Below are 20,749 nucleotides of genomic sequence, written 5' to 3' on the forward strand. Positions count from 1 at the left end.
TGACAAACCATGGTGCATCAGTAATAGCTCTTATTATTTTGTTTTGGAATCTTTCTATTATGTCTATGCTTGATTTTGGAGCTGTGCCCCAGAGTTGTATGCCGTATGTCCATACTGGTTTAATTATTGATTTGTATATAAGAAGCTTATTTTTAATTGAAAGTTTAGATTTTCTCCCTAATAGCCAGTAATATTTCCTTGTCTGGAGATTGAGTTGTTTTCGTTTGGTCCATGTGTTCTCGCCATGTTAATCTTTGATCAAGGTGCATTCCAAGATATTTTGCTTTATCTCCTTGTGGGATTTGTTGATTTTTAATACTTACTGGTGGACAAGATCCTTTTTTCTTCGTATAGGTTACTTGAATTGACTTCGTTTCATTTATTGTTATCCTCCACTTATCGAACCAGCTTACGGCTGTGTCTATGTATATTTGCATAATGTAGGAGGCTGTTTTTTCGTTAGCATGTGATATCAGAATGGCTGTATCGTCTGCATACGCGGCGATGTCAATATTTTCCTTGATTGGCAGATCATGTGTGTATATTAGGTATAATATTGGACCGAGAACGCTTCCTTGTGGGACTCCTGCTTTAATTGAGTATAAGTTTGTTGTTTCATCATTTACTCTAACCTTAAAAGTTAGATATGATTTCAACAGTAGATAGAGATTTGGTGGTGTGATTTTCTTAAGTTTGCATAGTAGTCCTTCATGCCAAACTTTATCAAAAGCTTGAGTTACGTCAAGAAATACTACATTACAGCATTCGTTGTTTTCAAAACTGTTTACTATTTTATTAGTTACTCTATTTATTTGTTCGATTGTGGCGTGGTTGTTTCGGAAGCCGAATTGATGTTCAGGAATTATGTTTCGCTCGACTAAAATTTTGTTTAACCTTTTGATAATTATGTTTTCACAAATTTTGGATAATATGGGCAGTAGACTAATTGGTCTGTAGGACGTGACCTTTTGTGGCGGTTTTCCCGGTTTTGGTATTAGTATTATTGTTGCTATTTTCCACGCGTCAGGGAAGTATTGTAAACGAAGTATTGAGTTTATTACGATAGTTATGTATCTTATAGCTTTTTTTGGAAGTTCTTTCAGTAGCTTAGCATTTATATTATCATGTCCAGGGCTCTTCTTGTTTTTTACGTGACGTATTATGTGGTTTATTTCTTTTATTTTAGTATTGTTAGTTGGTTGAATGTTATTGTTGTTGCATTGTCCAGTTTTTAATAGGTTTTGTTCTTCTTCTTCTGTTATTTTACGTTGTGAGGGATTGAATACATTTTGTAGATGTTTGGCAAATGTGTTTGCTTTTTCAATGCTTGTTCCAGCCCAAGTCATATCGTTTTTTAATATAGGAGGAGAGAATTTTTGTAGTTGTTTAATTTTTTTTGTGGCTTTCCAGAGCGGTAACCTCATATTGAAGGCCATTTAATAATTTCATATAAGAAGGCCATTTAACGGACTAATATTTAAGACTCCACTTACGAATATGGGCGGTGATTTTGGCGGTTTGACGGCTGTCGGTGTTTCTGGCTCATTGTTTTTGTTGCTTTTGTCGTTGATTTCCAGCACTTTAAATCTGTTACTTATTTTAACAGTTTTGTTATTCGGGTTTCCCAGCCAATAATCTTTGATGCTAGTTTGCCTCTTCTTGTTTATTTTGTTTTCCTCCGGACTGTCTCTGGTTCTTTTATTTTTTACTGTATTCCATTTAATTTCTTGTTGGTCCTTTTCACTATTTTCAGCCATGATGGCTGCTTTTAGTTTTGAAAAATTTATAAATTTATTTTGTGTTTCCTTTCTGAATTCAATTTGATTTCGAAGAGCGCATCGATGTAAGTGCGCTCAGTACGAGCTCTTAAACGAAAGTGGCGACAGGAAACTAAGCTGGCACTTTCACCTCCTCGAACTCAAGGCTAAAGTTCTCCAAAAGCTAAATACTGTTAAATCAATACCGGCGAAAAATTGGGGTGCAGACCAGAAGACTCTTCTAAACACTTACAAAGCTAGTGTACTGACAAAATTAGGCTATGGAAGCATAATCCATGGTTCATCTAAGAAAACCTCCATACTCGACCCCATTCACAACGCAGGAGTTCGAATAGCACTAGGGGCCTTCCACACGAGCCCTGTCTATAGTATGCTAGCCGAGACCAACCTCACCCCTCTTAAATTCCGTCGCATGACCCAAATGTGCAAATACGCATGCAAACTCTCTGCCTCACCCGAAAATCCAGCTTGTAAGGAAATATTCACAAACTGCCCCACTGTATTAGATGAAACTCAAAAATATCCCCTCCCATTCTTAATCAGACTGGAAAAGATCTTATCAAAATTAAACGAAGAATTACCTGAAGTAAATTTGAAATCTGGACCTATCCAACCCTGTAAAATATCAGATATCAATATTTCCCAAGAACATTCCCATCCATCAAAAAATCAGACCATCTCTCACGTCTACACAGAAGGAATTAAACAAAATCACAAATCTGGTTTAGCCATCTTCTCCAATACCGAACAGCTTCTAGCAAAACTCCATCTAGCCTATTCCCCTGGTCCAGCTAAAGTTGCGGCCATTCTACAAGCTATCAATATTATCAAAAAAGACCATATAAATGGAGCCATTATCTACACTAACTCCAAAAGCATACACAATGAAATCTCCAACCCATATACAAAAAGCCCAGAAATACGAAATATACAAGCCAGTATTGTCGAACTGAAAGAACAGAACATAGACATCTCACTAATGATTCCAAGCAAAGAAGATGAAATATCGACGAAAACGTTAGCACTGGCTACCCAAGCTTCAAACCTTCCTCTCATTGTAAACCCATGCCCCCTCCCTATAACTATCGCTCAACAGATCCTAATCAAATCCATCCTAAATGCCTGGAACAAAGTGTGGCTAGAAAGTAGCTCCACATACCTCCTCTCTCTCAGAGAAAACATTTTCCAAAAATCTGTTATCGAATCGCTCACACGTACAGAACAAGTAGCAATAACTCGTTTACGAATAGGGCACACTAAACTCACTCACAAACACTTACTAGACAAATCTTCTTCAAACACCTGCGAACATTGTAATACTGATCAATCTGTGCAACACTTCCTATTCGAATGCCCACACTACATAAATATAAGGAACACACTGAGTATACCCAAAGAAGCTAAAACTGCTCTAAACGAAAAACAAAATATCAACAAAATATTACAATTTCTACGAACTAACAATCTTATACAAAAACTAACGCGCTCATACACTATAAAATCCGTACGCTCTACCCTGCTGTTTATTCGATTGTAAACTGTAAATAAGCACCATACGAGGTGTGATCAAAAAGTAAGGTGAATTTTGAAATTTAGCGGGCTACGTCCGTTCGATCTTCGACTTTTTTATTTGGTTATGTCGGTACACTCGTCTAGAACATACGTTCCAAATTTCAGCTTTGTAGTATGTTTGGTTTGTTTGTGAGAGGCATCAAGGTTAGAAGTGTTTTGCGCGCTCCACGATTTGCTGCTGTCTAAAAACATGGATCAAAGAGTTTGTATTAAATTTTGTGTGAAAAATGGAATCAAATGTTCCAAAACACTTGAAATGCTGAAAGTGGCATACGGTGAGTCTGCTTTAAGCCAAAAAAATGTTTACAAGTGGTATAAACTCTTCCAAGAAGGCCGAGAAGACACCGACGACGAACCTCGTTCTGGACGCCCCAGCACATCAACAACTGATGAGAATGTTGAAGAAGTGAAGAAAATAATGTTGGGAAATCGTCGAATTACCATTGGAGAAATTGCTGATGATATTGGCATCTCATTTGGTTCGTGCCAATCAATTTTGACGAGTGTTTTAGACATGAGACGTGTGTCAGCGAAGTTTGTTCCGAAATTGCTCAATTTCGACCAAAAGAAACGTCGCATGAGCATCGCCCAAGAGCTACTGAATGACGTCAACGATGATCCAGATTTACTCAACAGGGTTATAACAGGTGACGAAAAATGGGTATACGGTTATGACGTCGAGACTAAGACTCAATCGTCCCAGTGGAGGCATTCTGGATCACCAAGACCAAAAAAAGCACGCCAAGTTCGATCAAATGTAAAGGTTTTGCTTACAGTTTTCTTTGACTGCAGGGGCGTGGTGCATCATGAGTTCTTGCCACAGGGTAGAACAGTAAATAAGGAATATTACCTGCAAGTTATGCGCAATTTGCGCGAAGCAATCCGCCAGAAACGTCCGAATTTGTGGAAAAATAAAAATTGGCTTTTGCACCATGATAACGCCCCTGCTCACACATCGTTGCTTGTGCGTGAATTTTTGGCTAAAACCAACACAGTAACGATGCCACAGGCACCGTATTCCCCAAATCTGGCTCCCTGTGACTTCTTCTTGTTCCTAAAACTGAAGAGGCCCATGAAAGGACGGCGTTTTGTCAAGATTGAGGAGATAAAGACGGCATCGAAGGATGAACTAAACAAGATCACAAAAAATGATTTTTTGAAATGCTTTGAGGATTGGAAAAAGCGTTGGCACAAGTGCATTATATCCGAGGGGGATTACTTTGAAGGAGATAAAATAAAAATTGATGAATAAATAAATATTTTTTGAGAAAAATAAAAATTCACCTTACTTTTTGATCACACCTCGTATGTACTACAACATACCAACGAGAACTGTACAAATTCTATCAACCACAATTATGTAATATTGTAACGGCAGCTCAAAAAAAAAGGAAAAAATATATAAAAAAATAAGACAAAAAAATACCGACCACACACTTAGCTCGTAAATCAAGATGAAAAACTGCGTACAGCTGAATAAAGACAATTTTTCCTGTGAACGGCAGTTTTCGGCTCGCGCATCTGGCAATTTTCGGATGCTGGAGACAATCAGCGATTTTACGATCGCGTCATCCGGAGTAGCCAGATTGCGCGCATGTTTAGAAAGTAGAGATCTGCAGCGCACATGTGCATCCTGCCAACAGTACTATTATTTTATTTTAAATAATTTATTATCATTATTGCTAATTTCTTTTAAATTAAAGGAAGCGCATTTGTTTGCAAGTCTCTTGAAAAATTGCGAAATTTATCTTCTCGTATTTATTGGCTTATTTTCTTTGCGAGTTTTGTATGTATAATTGTTGGATGCGCTCAATTTTACGTTAGATAATTTAAGAATGGCTTGAACGAAAGTTATTAATTATATTTATTGTAATTAACTCTGATTTTTTCAGCATTTCTCAAAGCTTTTTAATAATTAATTAATAGTTGAACTATTAATATCCTGATTGTTTATAGATAAATGTAATTCTTAACTTTTGTTCTGTCCTTTAGTTTTATTATAGATTAATTTTTGTAAAATTAGAGTACCATACACACAATTAATTTTAAATAGAATTAGTTTAAATAATTAAAGGCCAGAATAGCACATAGAGGGCCATCTATGCGAAGAGGGCCCAAAGCACTAAAATGAGGCCACACCCGCACACTCCGCCCCCGGCCAATTAGGGTTCGAATTTTGTTTACGCTTGAGACACTCCCCAAATTTTCCAACCAATTAAGTTGAGAAAATTTGAGTTCTTCTTGCCCAAAAATGACAAAGATTTTCGAGTGGGAGTCTCCTGCGAAAAAGTATAAAAGAGAGCTTTTCAAGATAAACGAGCAGTTATTTTCTAGATTCAGTTCGTGTAACCATTCCAAATTAGTTTGCTGTTTTTCAAAGTTCGTCCAGTTCGAAAGTTTTAGTTATTTTTGTCCAGTGTGTGTGTGGAAAATTAAGGCAGAAGTAAGTAAAGAAAATCAAAATAATTTTTTTACTCTAAATTCTTTTTATATCCTTTTCTCTCCTGATTCTTTCCTATTTTAGTTTCGCGAACGGTCTGCCTTTTCGATAGTTACACTCGATTGCCAAGCGTGTGGTCGAAGTTCGAGTGAAATCCGATTTGACCTTAGGATTTATTTTCAAGGTCATTTGAAGGTCAAAGTCATTTTTTGAATAGGAACCCATATTTTTGATCCCGGATTCGGAAAGAGCGGAAAATTCTACATTTAGATAACGTATTATGTGTGGGGTGCGGTTACCCCCCCCCCCCCCCGCCTAAGGTCATGTAGGGGTCAAATTTATGATTTTCTACATCTATGCACAGGGATGATCGGGCAAGGGTAAGGTTAATTGTAATAACCCAATAACTCGATAACCCCAATAACCCCATTAACCCAATAACCAAGAGATATTTTGAATAAGGACCCCCATTTTTATTCCGGATTCGAAAAGAGCGGGAAATTCTACGTTTAGATAAAGTATTATGTTAGGGGAGTGGTTCACCCCCCATCCCACCGGGGCAAGGGTGATGTTAATAAGGTATTGATTACCCAGCCAGTGAAGGCAAGGTATTGATTACCCAGCCAATGAAGGTAAGGTCTCGATTACCCAGTGAATGAAAGCAAGATATTGATTACCTAGCCGGGTGCTGCGGGTAATACCTTACTGCAGCACGATATCGGCCTTGACATGCTCCGATTAACAACAGAATATCAACAATTTCGTTTCTCGAATAATCCGGCATATTCCCTCCTTTTAAGTCGACTAAGAAAATTACACTTGTACTATCCTGAGAAGGACTGTTCGCGAATCACTATTGTCATAAACAATACTAAAAAAGTGTTATTAAACAATTTAGTTGAAACTTTGTAAGCTTGTCCGGAATCACACTAGAAAAAAGAATGGAAATAACATGTTATCCCACAAAATGGAAAATGACACTTCTCATGAAGGCTTTGAATACATGACGTCGACTTTAAAAATCAACCTGAAATTTAAGCTCAAGGTCACTGTTGTTTGACCCTACAATTTTTTTGGGATATTGGGGTTATTGAATTATATATTGGGGTTATCGGGTTATTGGATTATTGGATTATATATATATATATATATTTGGGTTATCGAGTTATTGGGTTATTACAATTAACCTTACCCGATCATCTTGCCCGATCATCCCTGTGCATAGATGAAGAAAATCATAAATTTGACCCCTACATGACCTTAGACGGGGGGGGGGTTGAAAGGTTGGTCAGGGGAGGTTATTAAGGCAATTAAGACGCAGGTTAGTCAGTTTAAGCCAGGGCTTGGCCCTGGCGTTTATTACGGTCAACAACAAAACAAAAAAAAAAAGAAAGAAACAACAAAACAAGAAAAGAAAAAAAAATGGTGTCTCACTGGCGGCTACTGATACTCACGCCGGCGGGAGCGATCGCGCCATTTCTTGGAGGGCGCGCTGGAGTTGTTGGAGCTCTCTCAGACGTAGGTCCGTGTCGACCTCGTCATCGGAGGTTCTATGGTTATGGGACCTCCGAAGCAGCTCCCTCGCCCGCTCCTCCGCCGATAGTCTGGCGGATGAAGCGGGGGGTCCGGTGCGGGGTATAGCCCCGGTGTCAGCCGTCGGCCTCTCCCTCTCCGACCTTTCCCGGTATTAAGCTCGGCCTCGGGTTTTCTCCAGGTAAGACGGTGGAGGGTCCTTCGTCTCCTAAGGATACGAGCTCAGCTGGGCTGTCTGATCTTGGCGGCGGGGCTCCTGTGTTGGGTTTCGGTTCCAACCGGACCCAGAAGAAGTGGACGCTGGTCTGTCCACCTCATCCTACCCACTCCGGCGGCTGGTGGTCGGTCGAGGTCTCGGTGGAGAGATGTTGTTCCCCACCGGGTTGTTTGAGCCCGAGGGGCGTGTCGGCGGTTATATGCCTCGGCACATCTCAGGCAGTTGAATACCTCGACCCCCTGCCGACCACAATTTCCGCAGGACTATCCCTCTTTGGGACGGGGGTAATTCCCGAAATTATGGTCGGTTTGCCAGCAGTTGAAACATGCTCGGGAGGGGGGGGGGGGGGTCAACCGTCGGGTCGGTCGGGATCTCCCTTAGTTGCCCGAACTCAGCTCCGGTCCGGCGAGGGAGTCGACTCCAGGATGGTATCCTAGCCGCAGCAGCTGATCGTGTTGCTGCGCGGCTGGTCGGAGGTCCAGGTAGGTCGTCCTCTGATCCCTCGGAGGAGGGATCTCCTGCACCTACCAGGGCGTCCAGCTGCAGGTGGCGCGGCGGATTGTATTTGCGACGCTTGCCGCTGGCCGCACGGTAGTGGAGGCCCTGGACATCTGGACGGTCAACAGGATCCATCCTGGGTGTTGTTATTGGCCGGTTTGTGGTGGTTCGATCAATTGAAGTTGAGGTCACAGGCAACCAGCCTGGATGACCTCGGCTCCTTGTGGTTGACGGCTGGGCGGTGGTGGCGGATGGTGGTGCGATGGTGGCGGTGATCGGTGGTCGAGCGATGGCGACAGCGTTTAGTGGTCGGTTGGAAGTGGCGGTCGGTGGCTGAGCTGTGGTGGCGGAGGTGGTGGCGGCGGTGGTTAGTGGTCGGTTGGTGGTGGCGGTGGTTCTGACGGACGGCTGGGTTGTGGTGGCGGAGATGGTGGAGGCGGATGGTTTTGCTGTCCCTTGGCGACGGAGTGTGGGAGGCGGAGTTGATGGTCCAGCCGGTTGGGGGTTAGTGGTCTCCCCATTCCCATCTGGTACTAATTATGCACCCCTGCTCAGGTAATCCTCTAGCTCTTTCTCCGCCTGTCCGTCTAGGGAACAACTGGGACCCCTTTGAGGTGTCAAATCAATGGGATTTGGAGGTCCCATGTTTGGACAGGGTCTCAGCTGTTCCGCCATCCGCCTGGTCAGCCGCCGTCATCTCCTCCCGGATAGCACGGACTATCTCCATCCGCTGGCGTTCCTCACATCTCCAGTCCGCCTTGGGAACGCGGGTCTGGAACGTGAGGGCCCAGCGAAGGAGGCGCTCCCGTTCTTGGCCCACCGGGAGGGGTTGTGGTGGCTCTTCTTCCGCCACTTTCATGGCCTTCAGGCGAGCCTTCTCCTGCTCGATCTCCTCCACCAGATCCTGGATATACCAGGCTGACGGATCTTCTGTCGGGGGGGGGGGGGGGGGCTGGATGATGAACTAAGCCCCTACCCTCTCCTGGTACCCAGGCATAGTAGCAAGTGCCCGCAGGCGAAGGCTCTCGTCGTGGCGGTCGGGTTCCGGGGCCTGAGCCGGTTTGGTCTCCCGCTTCCTGGTCCCCGTGATGGTCCTGGGGACTGTAGATAGCGGGATCTTCACCGTCAGGCCCAGGCCCTTCTTCTTCGCGACGAGGATCCTTGGGACCATGGTAGATCTGAAAATAAGTCAGGTTAGTGCAAAAGTCTTTAGGTCAGTGTCGGGACAGCACAGTGCATGCACTTATCTGCTGAGGGGTGTAGCTTAGTCAACGACTACACCCCCCACTTAGCCTGGAGAGGCTAGCCTGTCCAGGCGTAGGACAGCACATGTGGAGGTCAATCACCAATGTTCGTTTAATTATTCCCCACGCCGCAACCGTATTAGTACGCGAGTTAAACCCCATGAGTCGGATAATAAGGGTATGGTCAGATTGGTCAGGTTATCTATCTTCTCTTCCTTTAGTTTGGCCTTTGTTCGATCTAAGGTCATAGTTATTTTTGTCAGGGCTGTTAAATGCTTTTAGCTGTTCAATATGAACTTCACCAACTTTTTTCTTCGTCAGTGTCTCGATGGTAAATACTGTGTTTGAGAGTTTATCTAGTAATTTGAAAGGTCTTTCATATTTTTCGCCTAATTTGGTCGAGAATTTATTTGCTGCATTCGATAGGTGATGCGTTTTTATCAATACTAGGTCATCGGTTTTATATTCGGTCGACTTTCTCCCAATATTGAATCGGTTAGCCATTTTCTCATATTTTTTCTCTAGGTTTCTTTCAACCAATTCATGTAGGTCTTTCAATCTTTTTAGCCTTTCTGTCCATTCCTCTGGTTTTAGTGTCAGTTCTAGTTCGGTTGATTCTACTTTTCTCCGTAAACTTTTTATTAGTTTCGGTTGTCTACCGTAATTCAGGAATGCTGGGGATGTTTGTGTGGCTGATTGTATTGCCGTGTTCATAGCGTGTCGGAACTCATTAATGTGTTTATCCCAATTTCTGTGGTCATTTTCAACGAATATTGCTATCATAGCTTTTATCGTTCTATTACTTCTTTCGACGGGGTTGGCTTGTGGATGATATGGTACTGTCGTGTTGTGTCTGATGCCATATTCCTGTAACATGCTCTCTAAGTGTTTATTAACGTATTCTGTCCCATTATCGGTCAGTAAGTAGTCGGGTGTTTCCCATCTGAATATGATGAGTTCTTCTAATGCTCTCGCAACGGTCTTTCCGTCTGCAGAGCGTACTGTTTTCATTTCTATCCAACGTGTGAAGAGGTCTTGGAAAACTAAGAGGTATTTATTCTGTGTTTTGCTTCGAGGAAATTCCATAGTGTCAACCACTACTATTTTATATTATGCCCATAGTCGGTCTATTTGTATGTTTATTTCTGTGTTTTGATTGTGACCGTGATCTTGATCGAGAGCGATAGTCTATTTGATGTTTTGAGCGTCTGTTCCGTTGTTCAATGTCAGATTCGCTTTCCGATGAATATCTTTTGTTCCTTCTATGTCGTGATCGGATCCTGTCAGAGTGGCCGGGTCGTTGTGGCGTTCTAATGTAGCGATTGTTGACGGATGTATCGTCTTCGCTGTATGATTCTGAATATTTATTTACGCGTCTTCTTTTTTCTAATTGTTTATTACGTCTGTGGTTATCTTTATCACTATGAGTTTCCCTTGATGAGCTGAAGGAACTACAGTTGCGTGCAAAAGTGTCCGGCCAAAGTTGTTTTTATGTTTTAATCATGTACAAAGGGTGCAAAGTGGCAACACAAACATATCTTAGTAAAGTACTTTTATTATGCATTCAAATCATGTTGTCCAACAATAATCCCCGCAACTGTAGATGGTCGGCGAGAATAATTTTTGTGGGGTTCCCTTACTCTGTCAATTCTTTTTATTTTATGTATTTCATTTATTCTGTCTGGTCGTAATATTTCCCGTTGTTGATTGTCATCGGAAAATTCTTCTTCATTTGAATATTGTTTCTTATGCCGAACTGGTTGATTTCTACAGGGTCCTTTGCGGATTTCACAGTAAAAGTATAATTTTTATCTAAATTTGTTTTTAATGTTGTGGCGGGGAATTTCGGGGGTTTTAACCGCGCTCCGAGTTTCTTCCACCACAAGGCCTGGTTGGCTCTACCCCCGATTATTTAGGGCGCCAGACCGTCGGCTAATTACGGCGATCGTCGGGGGTAAGGCCAGTAAGGTTGTCGCGTATCCGGATCTCCTTAACGGCGACTGCGCAGGGTGGGTAGATGGGGGATACGCGTGATATCCTCGATTCAGGCCTTGGTGTCCAACTCTTCTCTTTCTACGTCTCCTTGATTGATATGCCGGCAGCTCAGATGATGGCTCCTTAATTCAAGTCGTGAGTCCGTTCGAATTCGCGCGTATATTACCTATCGTGGGACCCGAAAATATAGCGAATTAGTGATACCCGTATATAACCGCCCGCGGCTGAAAATCACTAGCATGCAATCGAGGTAGGATAACAAAGTAAATTTTATAATAAGATAATTAATCACTTTATTGACGTATCTAATAATTCACAAATAAGAGATCGGAGTGAATAGGGTCGGTAAAACTCTGAATAATCAGAAAATAGCAAGGGTACAAATTACTTGAAATGTTAACAATCTTCCGGTCGGTCTTCGATTAACAAAGATGGTGGAAGGGTCAGCGCAAATAACTTAATCACGAATTTTCGTTGTCTGGTCTTACCGCTCACGCTCGGTTTCCGAAATGGCGGAGAGGTCAGCACAATTAGATAAGCACGGTAAGTTTATTTAGCCAATTCTACGTTCGTAACAGATTGTTAGCGAAAGGTCATCACGAGTATCCTAAATCACGAACTTTCTTTCGTACAAACCTATCACTCACTTTAGATCTACGGAATGGCGGACAGGTCAGCGCGATTCGATAGGCACCGGCGTCGACGGATCCACGCATCGCGACGACCTACGGCACTGAGAAATTTATTCCCGTACTCCGCGATTAATAAAAGTGAGTGGCACTTTGCCTACTTACGATTTTTCCTTGCTGCTTCTGCGAACAAAATTAGCTAAAATGGAAGGTGTCTAGCGCAAATGGTCCTGCGATAAGATTATCTACGGAAGGCTCTTTCCAGCTAGAGATCCAGTGGCAAAATGGACGAGAATCGGCTTCTCGCGGTCAAAGATCGCTTCTCTTCTCCTCTTTCCGAGAAGAAATGTTATTATTGGTCGGTATGCTAATTCGGATATCGGTAGCGCCCTCCGAATATTTTATCATTGGTCCGTATGTAAATTAGAAGGATACAGCGCCCTCCTTAACTCTCCTACTTTTGTCGTTATTTACCCTCTCTCACCCCCCACTAAGGTGACTATCATTAGTTGTCGGAAAAGATCTACCCCTACTCTTATTCATTTGTCTATCCGGACGGAAATCAAATTTTATTCTAATTCGCTCATTGGTCGTGACGTCACTAGCGAATTTTGTCAGAGGTTCGAATTCGGTCAGTTAATTTATTATTTGAACCTAACGGGGTAGTTGTCGCTCGCTATCATAATAGGGATGTCGGTCACATGCGAATTTTACAATTCGGTATCTATTCCATGCTCATTCTTTTTCAATTATAATTTTAATTTTAATGTGTCATAAATACGTATATAATATGCGTCGTTTCATTTGTAGCGCCCTCATCCTCGCATTTACATAGTATTCTACTTATCATTTCGTATCATCTGTCTCGCTCGCTCTTGTTTAGTCTATTTCGCTCGCTCTGTCTCGCTCGCTCTGTCTCGCTCGTTCTGTCTCAGTTGTCTCGCTCGCTCTTGCTTAGTCTACTTCGCTCGCTCAGTCTCGCTCGCTCGCTCTCAGTCTATCTCGGCGCTTCAAGATGGCCGCTCAGTTTCTAGCGCGTACGCCTCGTGTTCTTGTGTCGGTTGTTGGAGCGCCTCCTGGCGCGCTCCCGTGTCGGTTCAGTGACGTTATCCCGGGTGTTTGTGTGTGTGGTTGCTGTTATACTTGTGTGTGGCGCTCAGGATGTCGCCGATGGTGTTCGGCAGCCCGACACAGCTGATTGCCGGCTGCCACTTCACCGGCGATTTTCTGCTCGCCCCAGGAGTGTCAGTGCCTCGTGAGTGTTGGTGTTGGTGTCTGGGAGTGTAACGGATCTGCATGTGTCATCAACATGCATTTCCGTTGCATTTTTTGTTCAATTTTCGTCAAGTTTTCCATTTTTCTTTCGCCGGTCGGCAACACGTGGTCGGGAGTGTGTGTGTGCGTGCGCTCTTTTATTTCGTGGTGCGCTCCTTTTTTCTCTCTGCTCTTTGAGTGTCCGTCGGATCGCGTTTGACGAGTTTGTTTTGCCCATATCTCCGGCGTGGTTGTTCGGATATAAAAAAGGGTAATTGTTCTATATAGGGCGCGTTTGTCTTTATTTTATTCAACCGGTTACGGGGCGGCAAGGGACGGGGATGGCCTTTCTGAGGTGTTGCAAATAATGCAGCACCCAGGAAAGGCCTTGTAATGTACCGCATTACAATGTATTGTTTGGTCTGGTCCATTTTACAAGCTCATCTGTGGTTGCGAGCTTTGTCCTGGACGGCTTAACTGTGGCAAGGTCTGGTCTGTATCCGTTTTGGTCAATATTTGACGGACCATGTATTTCTCTGGTTACACCCTAGGTTACTCGCTCCTTGAGTAGTGGTGTCGAACGCCTGCGTGTTTTTCTTTCAATATCTGATAGTAATTCAGAGTTGCTGTCAGACCAATTTGACTGTCTAGTACGCATTTTGCGGCGTCTATTGTATGTCGGCGAACGTGGTGCTTGAGCACGGGAATAGTCATCATCTGATGTGATTTGTGCTATTTCCATCTCTCTATTTCTGGTTGTTTGTCTATTGGTACTGCTTGGTTCTGTTTCATTGATTCGATTCAATGTCAATGTTGGCGAAGTTGTATGGAGTTGTTTTGGTGGCGTAGCTTGTCGACGAACGATATCTACGTCGAGTGGTAGATCAATTAGTTGATTCGTGTCTGTTGTCTGTCGCTCGTCGGTTTCTAACTCCTCGCCTGCTGTTGACATTGCATCTGTCGTATTTGTTTATGGGGACTGGTTGGCAGTTTTGTTAGAGTCAGTTTCATGCTCTTCATTCCATAATATTCTAGCGAACGGTGTAAAACTGTCAATTCTTTAACTGCGGGTCATGGATGGATTAGCTGACAGTCTTTGTTCTCGAATCACCCATCACACTAGCTCTAATCGGTCTGTATTTTCGTCGTTCGATATTTGTCATCCTCCTTGGCGTAATTCATTACAAACTTCCTCTTCAGTATTGTCAGCTATTCTATTTGCTATATCTCGGGCTGTTTTGTTTTTCTTTAATATATATAGCAGGTCAGCATTTGATAGTGGCGGTTTAATTGTTGCTCTGGCTGGAATGTCATCGTGAGGAACAACCATTTTTATCAACTTTTTTTTTATCTGTAATCAGTTTCTAAGCTAATTTCAAATTGTTAAATCGGTCAATATCCGTTTGAAAGTAGTCGAAATCCGATACATTCCCAGAATCTGAACTATCAGAATCTGGTGCCAAATCCAAGTTATATACGAACCCTAAACGAACTTGAACCGTTGCAATTTGAAATAATATTTCACGTCAGACTTCAAACTGTCAAAGTTTGTGTCAACGTATTCGTACTGTCTAAGTCTGAACTGTCAGTACTTACAACAGTCGAGTTCAGTTCGCTGTGAATCCGTAATTTATAGCCAGGGTTTTGGAGTTTCGGATTTGACTCTCACGATTATGCAGGATCGGTCAGATTTTATGTACTATCCTGATTTATTTCTGATAACATACTGGTTGTCTTCAATAATACTGTTGTTCAAAAATACTAATTATCAATATATATACTGATGGCCAGAAATACTAATCATCAGTAACTTGTACTGATGGTCAGAAATACTAATTATCAGTATTGTATACTGATGGTCAGAAATGCTGGGTATCAGTAACTTGTACTGATGGTCAGAAATACTAATTGTATAGCGCCTCTTCCTCATGATAAAACATGTAGTCCCTTCGATTCCTATCGACCTGGCCGAAATTCCACAAAGTAAAAAGCTCCAAACCGCTGTGAAGCTAGGTATTGGTGTCATGCACTCTCTTGTTATCAGGCGAGCGGTGACGTTTCCTCATTCGTTCGTTTTGTGTCGAACTGGCCGGTTCGCCACGATCATCCTTGGTAAAAATGGGTCGCAAAAGACGATACTCATCGTCATCATTCTCAGACAGCTCTTATGATGCACGTCTGGAGGATGAACTTCATCGGCTGAAAAAGAAATTGCGAAAAAGACAGGAGGAAAAAGAAGGGAGGAGGAACCATGCCCGTCGCGACCGCCGCGACCGTCGTTGTAAGTACGATTGACGAACATTTTTACAGCGTTTTTCCCTTGGGCTCCAACCCATGTTGCGGAAAAATTCATCAATGTTCAAAATTGCAAACAGGCTCTAACCTGATTATTTGCAATGTATCATAATTTTTTCGTGGGCTCTAACCTATACGAAAAATTGCGATGGCTATCGTCGAAACTCGCAGTATTTGTTTGGGCTCTAACCCTCACAATTACGTTAACAGAACGAGCTGTCGGCGCTAACCGACAAGCTCCGTAACTTGACATCAAGTTACGACACAAAATTAGACATGGTCTAATAGCGACCGATTCATCTGCAGCTAGAAGCAAAAGCTCGTCCCGCAGCAGTGTCATCTCTACGAGCAGTGCCTCGTCGCGCTCGTCGAGAGCATCTCACCGATCCCGTGCCGCCACACACGATGGACATGTGCCGACTCCTGTAGACGATGGCTCGGCACGAAAACCGGACGATTCAACATTAGCTGACGCTCCCGACGAGTCCGTAAGCGGCCAGCCCGTCAATGCAGCCGCAAGCCAATTGACCTCCCGTGCTGAAATCGTGAAGAAACTAGGCAAACGAGTGACTGAAAACAAACAATACGCAGAAGCAGTCAACGAGCCGATAACCTTACGGTGGACCGACATCGTCAAAACTGGTCTTCCCGAGCAAGAACGTTCTGAAATATCAGCGTTATATCCAACGCCGCTAAACAAACCTCTTTGGGATCCAACCAAGCTCAATCCAGAATCCAAGTCATCTGTTACGGAACCGGTAATTGCTCGTGATTGCCGTATTGCTGTTAAACAATCCAAAATTTCAGCTTGCTTGGCCGGCACCGCAAAAGCAATTGAAATGCTTATGGGTCTCGAGGCATCGCAAGCCAACAATTCTCTCTTGGAAATTTTGGGCGATGTTGGCAGTCTAATGACAGATCTACAACACGACGAGACGTGCATACGGCGAAGCTTGATCATCGCAAACTCTAACGTCGCAGTTAGAAAACCGCTAGCTGAGACGGAAATTAGTGCCTTCCTCTTTGGTGACAAGCTCGATGAGTCTGTGAAAACTGCTAAAGCCATCGCAGTAACGTCCGAAGAGTTGAAGCCTAAAAATAAATCTTCAGGACGTTCAAAAAATTCGAAGGGTCCGCCCCGTTATCCGAAGAAGACGAATCGCGGGTCGTCGTCGGGCGGACCGCGCAGTTACCATCGGAGCTCTTACGAGAGGAAGAGTTCGCCGCACCACTCGTCACGGAGGGAGAACTTCAGGAAGGACAACCAGCAGCAGCCACCTCGTCGGCACAAGAAGTAGCTCCTGTAAGTCGTGTTACGGGCAGGTTAAAATTCTTTCGAGCTCAATGGGGTAAAATTACGTCTGATATAACTGTTTTATCGTGGGTTAACGGTTATAAAATTCCGTTTCAGTCAGCTTTGATAGACGGCCACACGTACCGCTGCGTCATCAGCTTCACCGTGGCCTTGATCCCGGGATGCGCGAGGTTATGAATCGCCTCAAAAACTGCTCTCCGGAAGGACTGGGTGATGAAAGGCCGGGCCGTACTTGTAGAGACGTCGCACAGAATTCGCGCGTCGGTGCCGGGAATCTGGACCAATTTCAGTTTAAGGCTGGTGTCCGAAAACTTCAATTGTTGTAGTTCCTCGTCGTCCCGTTGTGCTTTGGCGAGCTTGTCGTAGTCCATTGGTGTAACGACACTTTCTATGCGAGAAAGCGCGTCGGCTACAACATTGTCTTTGCCGGAGATGTGTTGGATGTCCGTCGAGAACTGCCCAATAAAATCGAGATGCCGAGCTTGCCTTGGCGATGCCTTCTCTGGTTTTTGCTTGAAGGCGAAAGTCAGTGGTTTTTGATCCGTAAAAATGGTGAAAACTCGCGCTTCGAGCATGTGGCTGAAATGTTTTATCGATAAATAAATTGCGAGAAGTTCACGATCGTATGCACTATAGCGGGTTTGTGCCGGGCTTAACTTCTTTGAGAAGAAACCCAGCGGCTCCCACCGACCGTCGACCTTCTGCTGAAGGGCCGAGCCGACCGATACGTCCGATGCGTCGCACACCAGCGCTAGGCATGCACCTATCTTCGGGTGTGCGAGGAGTGTAGCTTGTTCGAGGTCGGACTTCGTCTTCTCAAAGGCCTTGGTAGCTTCGTCGTTCCAGACGAGGGGCGCATTTCCTTTGACCTTGCCCTTGAGAAGCTCGTTGAGAGGCGCTTGTGTCCGAGCCGCGTCAGGGAGCAGGTCGCGATAAAAGTTGACCGCTCCTAGAAAACGGCGGAGTTGCTTTGCCGTCTGCGGTTGTGTATAATTCCGGATGGTCTCGGTCTTCTGGTCCGTTGGTCGGATACCGCTGCTCGAGACAGTGTAGCTAAGGAATTCGACCTCCTGCTGGCCGAAAACACATTTGGTGGGATTGACGACTATCCCGTACTGTTGTAGGCGTTCAAATAGCTGTTGAAGGTGCTGGTAATGCTGTTCGTCGTCGTCCGATGCCACCAGGATGTCATCGATGTAGGCGTAGCAGAAGTCCAAGCCACGAAGCATTTCATCGATAAACCGCTGGAATGTTTGTGCTGCGTTGCGAAGCCCGAAACTCATGTACGGAAATTGGAACAGCCCGAACGGCGTGGTGATTGCTGTCTTTGGGATATCGTCCTCAGCGACCGGGATTTGGTTATAGGCTCGGACCAAATCGATTTTTGAGAAAATCCTTTAGCCCCGAAGCCTCTGTGCAAAATCCCTGATGTGAGGTACAGGATATCGATCCGGTATCGTACGTGCGTTCAGACTTCGGTAGTCGCCGCAGGGTCGTTCGTCGGTCTCACCCTTCGGTGCCATGTGTAGCGGCGAGGCCCAGCTGCTGTTAGAAATCCGCGCCGTTCCCAGTTGCAACATCACCTCGAATTTCTCGCGAGCAGACTGGAAACGGTCAGGTGCAAGTCGGCGGGGACGGCTACTCACCGGCGGTCCTGGTGTCGTCTCGATATAGTGGCGCGTTTTGTGGCGAGTCACTGGCGTACGTCCATCGGGCCGCGTGATGTCCGGATATTTAGCGAGCAGTCGGTGATAGTTCGTCGATCCGGTGATGATTTTGATGCTGGGGCCTTCGCAGATGTGAACTTCTCCCCGCGACGTGCGCTTCGTCTCTCGGTCAATCAGCTGGCCCCCTTGAAGGTCGACGAGTAATCCATAATGAGAAAGAAAATCCGCGCCGATGATGGCCTTGGGGACATCCGCGATGATGAATCTCCATAGGTGTGTGCGTCGGAGTCCGAGGTTGAGAGACAATGTCATTGTACCGTACGTCGCAATGGCCGTGTTATTAGCGGCCGAGAGCTCGTACGTCGTCTTCTTGACGGGTCCACGGATTGAAGTGCGGGGATAGACGCAGAGGTCGGCTTCCGTGTCGATGAGGTACCTGATCTGGGTGTCTCGATCGGTAATGAAAAGGCGGCGCGTGTGGGGGTTTTGTGCCGCTCGCCGCCATTAGCGACGGCCTGTCCCGTTTCCCGCGAAACTACAAGGCTTTTTGCACTTCGTCGCCTGGGCACCGAACTTCCAGTGATACCAACACTGGTCATAGCTGTGGCTGCCGCGCGATTTCGAGCGTCCTCGAGATGGTGAGCGGTTCCGCGTTCGCTGGCGTAGCGGCCGCTCGCGATCTTCTCGGGCCTCTCTGCGCACCTCGGCGATCTCCTGCCTGAAAACTTGCGTCAGCTGCGCGATTTGCGCCGTCAGTGCTTCCAACATCGCGTTGGTCGCCGTTGCTACTGCGGCCATCTGCGGCTGTCCGAATTGGAGTGGCGAACTATGCATCGTTTCGACAATGCAATCTGCCAATTCGGCCGTTTTCTCCAGCGCAGTATCCTTTTGCGTGGCTAGTATTGCTTGCACGTTGGACGGCAAGCGGCCCAGCCATAACGTACGCAAAAGTGTCTCCGGCACGCTGGCGCCGACGAGATCGCGTAGATGACGCAAAAACACTGATGGCATACGATCGCCGAGTACCTGGTCTTCCAGTAGCCTGCGTGTCTTGGCGTCCTGAGACACGTTCAGTCGCCTTAGTAATTCCGACTTCGCCGTGGTGTAGGGTGTCTCCGACGGCGGGGCGATGATCAAGTCCTTGATGATGGTGGAGTATCGCGGGTCTAGACAGCCGCTCATGTAGCTGAATTTACTAGACTCGCCCGTAATCCCAGCGCTGGCAAAACTGTGCTCCAGCTGGCTAAACCACAGCTCTGGCTCATTTGGCACATACGGTGGAGCGCGGAAAGCGATCCTATCCATCCCTAATAGGAAATTCGATATCGCTTGTTGGCTCGCGTTGTTCGTTTCCTTTTGCGTTGCAGTGCTCGTCATTCCGATTTTCCACTTGTATCTCACTCAAAAAAAAATCGCGTGTTCGTACTTAGTCTCCGAATATAAGAAATCACGTCGGGGTCACCACTTTAGGAGCGGGGTACGAGATGTGATGTGAGTAGAAAAGACGAGTAAATGATGACGAATTTTTGGTTTATTTTGTTGAAGAATTGTTAAATATGTCTGTTACGGGACTGAGTTTATTCGGACTACATTACAAGTGAAAACGCCCGCTGAGAACGTGTGCCGCGCGTCGTGACTCGAGAGGAACTGTCAGCGGTAGTGCTTGTCGTTGTTTTTATTTGCAATTTTTGGAGGCGTGGAAAGGGAAAAGACAAATATAAAAAATGTAAGGAAAAATGGGTTTTCCCCGGGACGTGCAAGAAATAAAAGGAAGTTCAGGGACAGGATGGAAAACAGGAGAAATTGTAAAAAACTCAGATTTACTGGCGGTTGTAAAAGTGTAGGCGTAATTAGCGTAATGGTGGGAAAATCCCAAAAAGAAAAAAAAAAGGTTACTCAGGTATTTGGAAAGGGATCGGATTGTTTAGGGTATTCGTGTGTATGTGTGTGTGTGTGTGCGAGTGAGTACTGCGTGGCCACCACACCTTTTTATCACTTCCAAAAAATCTTATAAAGCAGCTGAATCTTCAACTTTGAGTCATTGGGTTAAGTACATATTAGAAAAAAGTGGTCTTGATATTTATATATTTTCTGCACATTCTACGCGTCACGCGTCTACTTCAACTGCAAAACGCAAAGGCGTCGGTATAGATATTTTGCGCTCGACAGCAAGGTGGACAGAAACTTCTCAAACTTTCGCAAAATTCTATGACCGAGAAATAATTGTTAATAATAGAGACAGTTTTGCTAACGCGATTCTTAATTCTTGATTTGAAATTTCAATTGTATCAATAATAAAATAATTTTATAAT

The 20,749-nt window shown here is 44.6% G+C and overlaps 1 protein-coding gene across 1 annotated transcript; it reads right to left on the reverse strand.

Annotated features, from left to right (window-relative positions):
- Positions 1-18,167: 18,167 nt before the first annotated feature.
- Positions 18,168-19,814, reverse strand: LOC131675390 (uncharacterized). The gene is made up of 3 exons (XM_058954357.1): positions 18,977-19,814; positions 18,417-18,886; positions 18,168-18,374 (listed from the first exon to the last, which is right to left on the reverse strand). The coding sequence occupies exons 1-3, from the start codon at positions 19,812-19,814 to the stop codon at positions 18,168-18,170; spliced, it is 1,515 nt and encodes a 504-aa protein (XP_058810340.1).
- Between the last annotated feature and the right edge of the window lie 935 nt (positions 19,815-20,749).

Source organism: Phymastichus coffea, unplaced genomic scaffold (genome assembly GCF_024137745.1).
Source record: "Phymastichus coffea isolate CEN01 unplaced genomic scaffold, Cenicafe_Pcof_1.1 PCOF00020, whole genome shotgun sequence".
NCBI lineage: Eukaryota > Metazoa > Arthropoda > Insecta > Hymenoptera > Eulophidae > Phymastichus > Phymastichus coffea.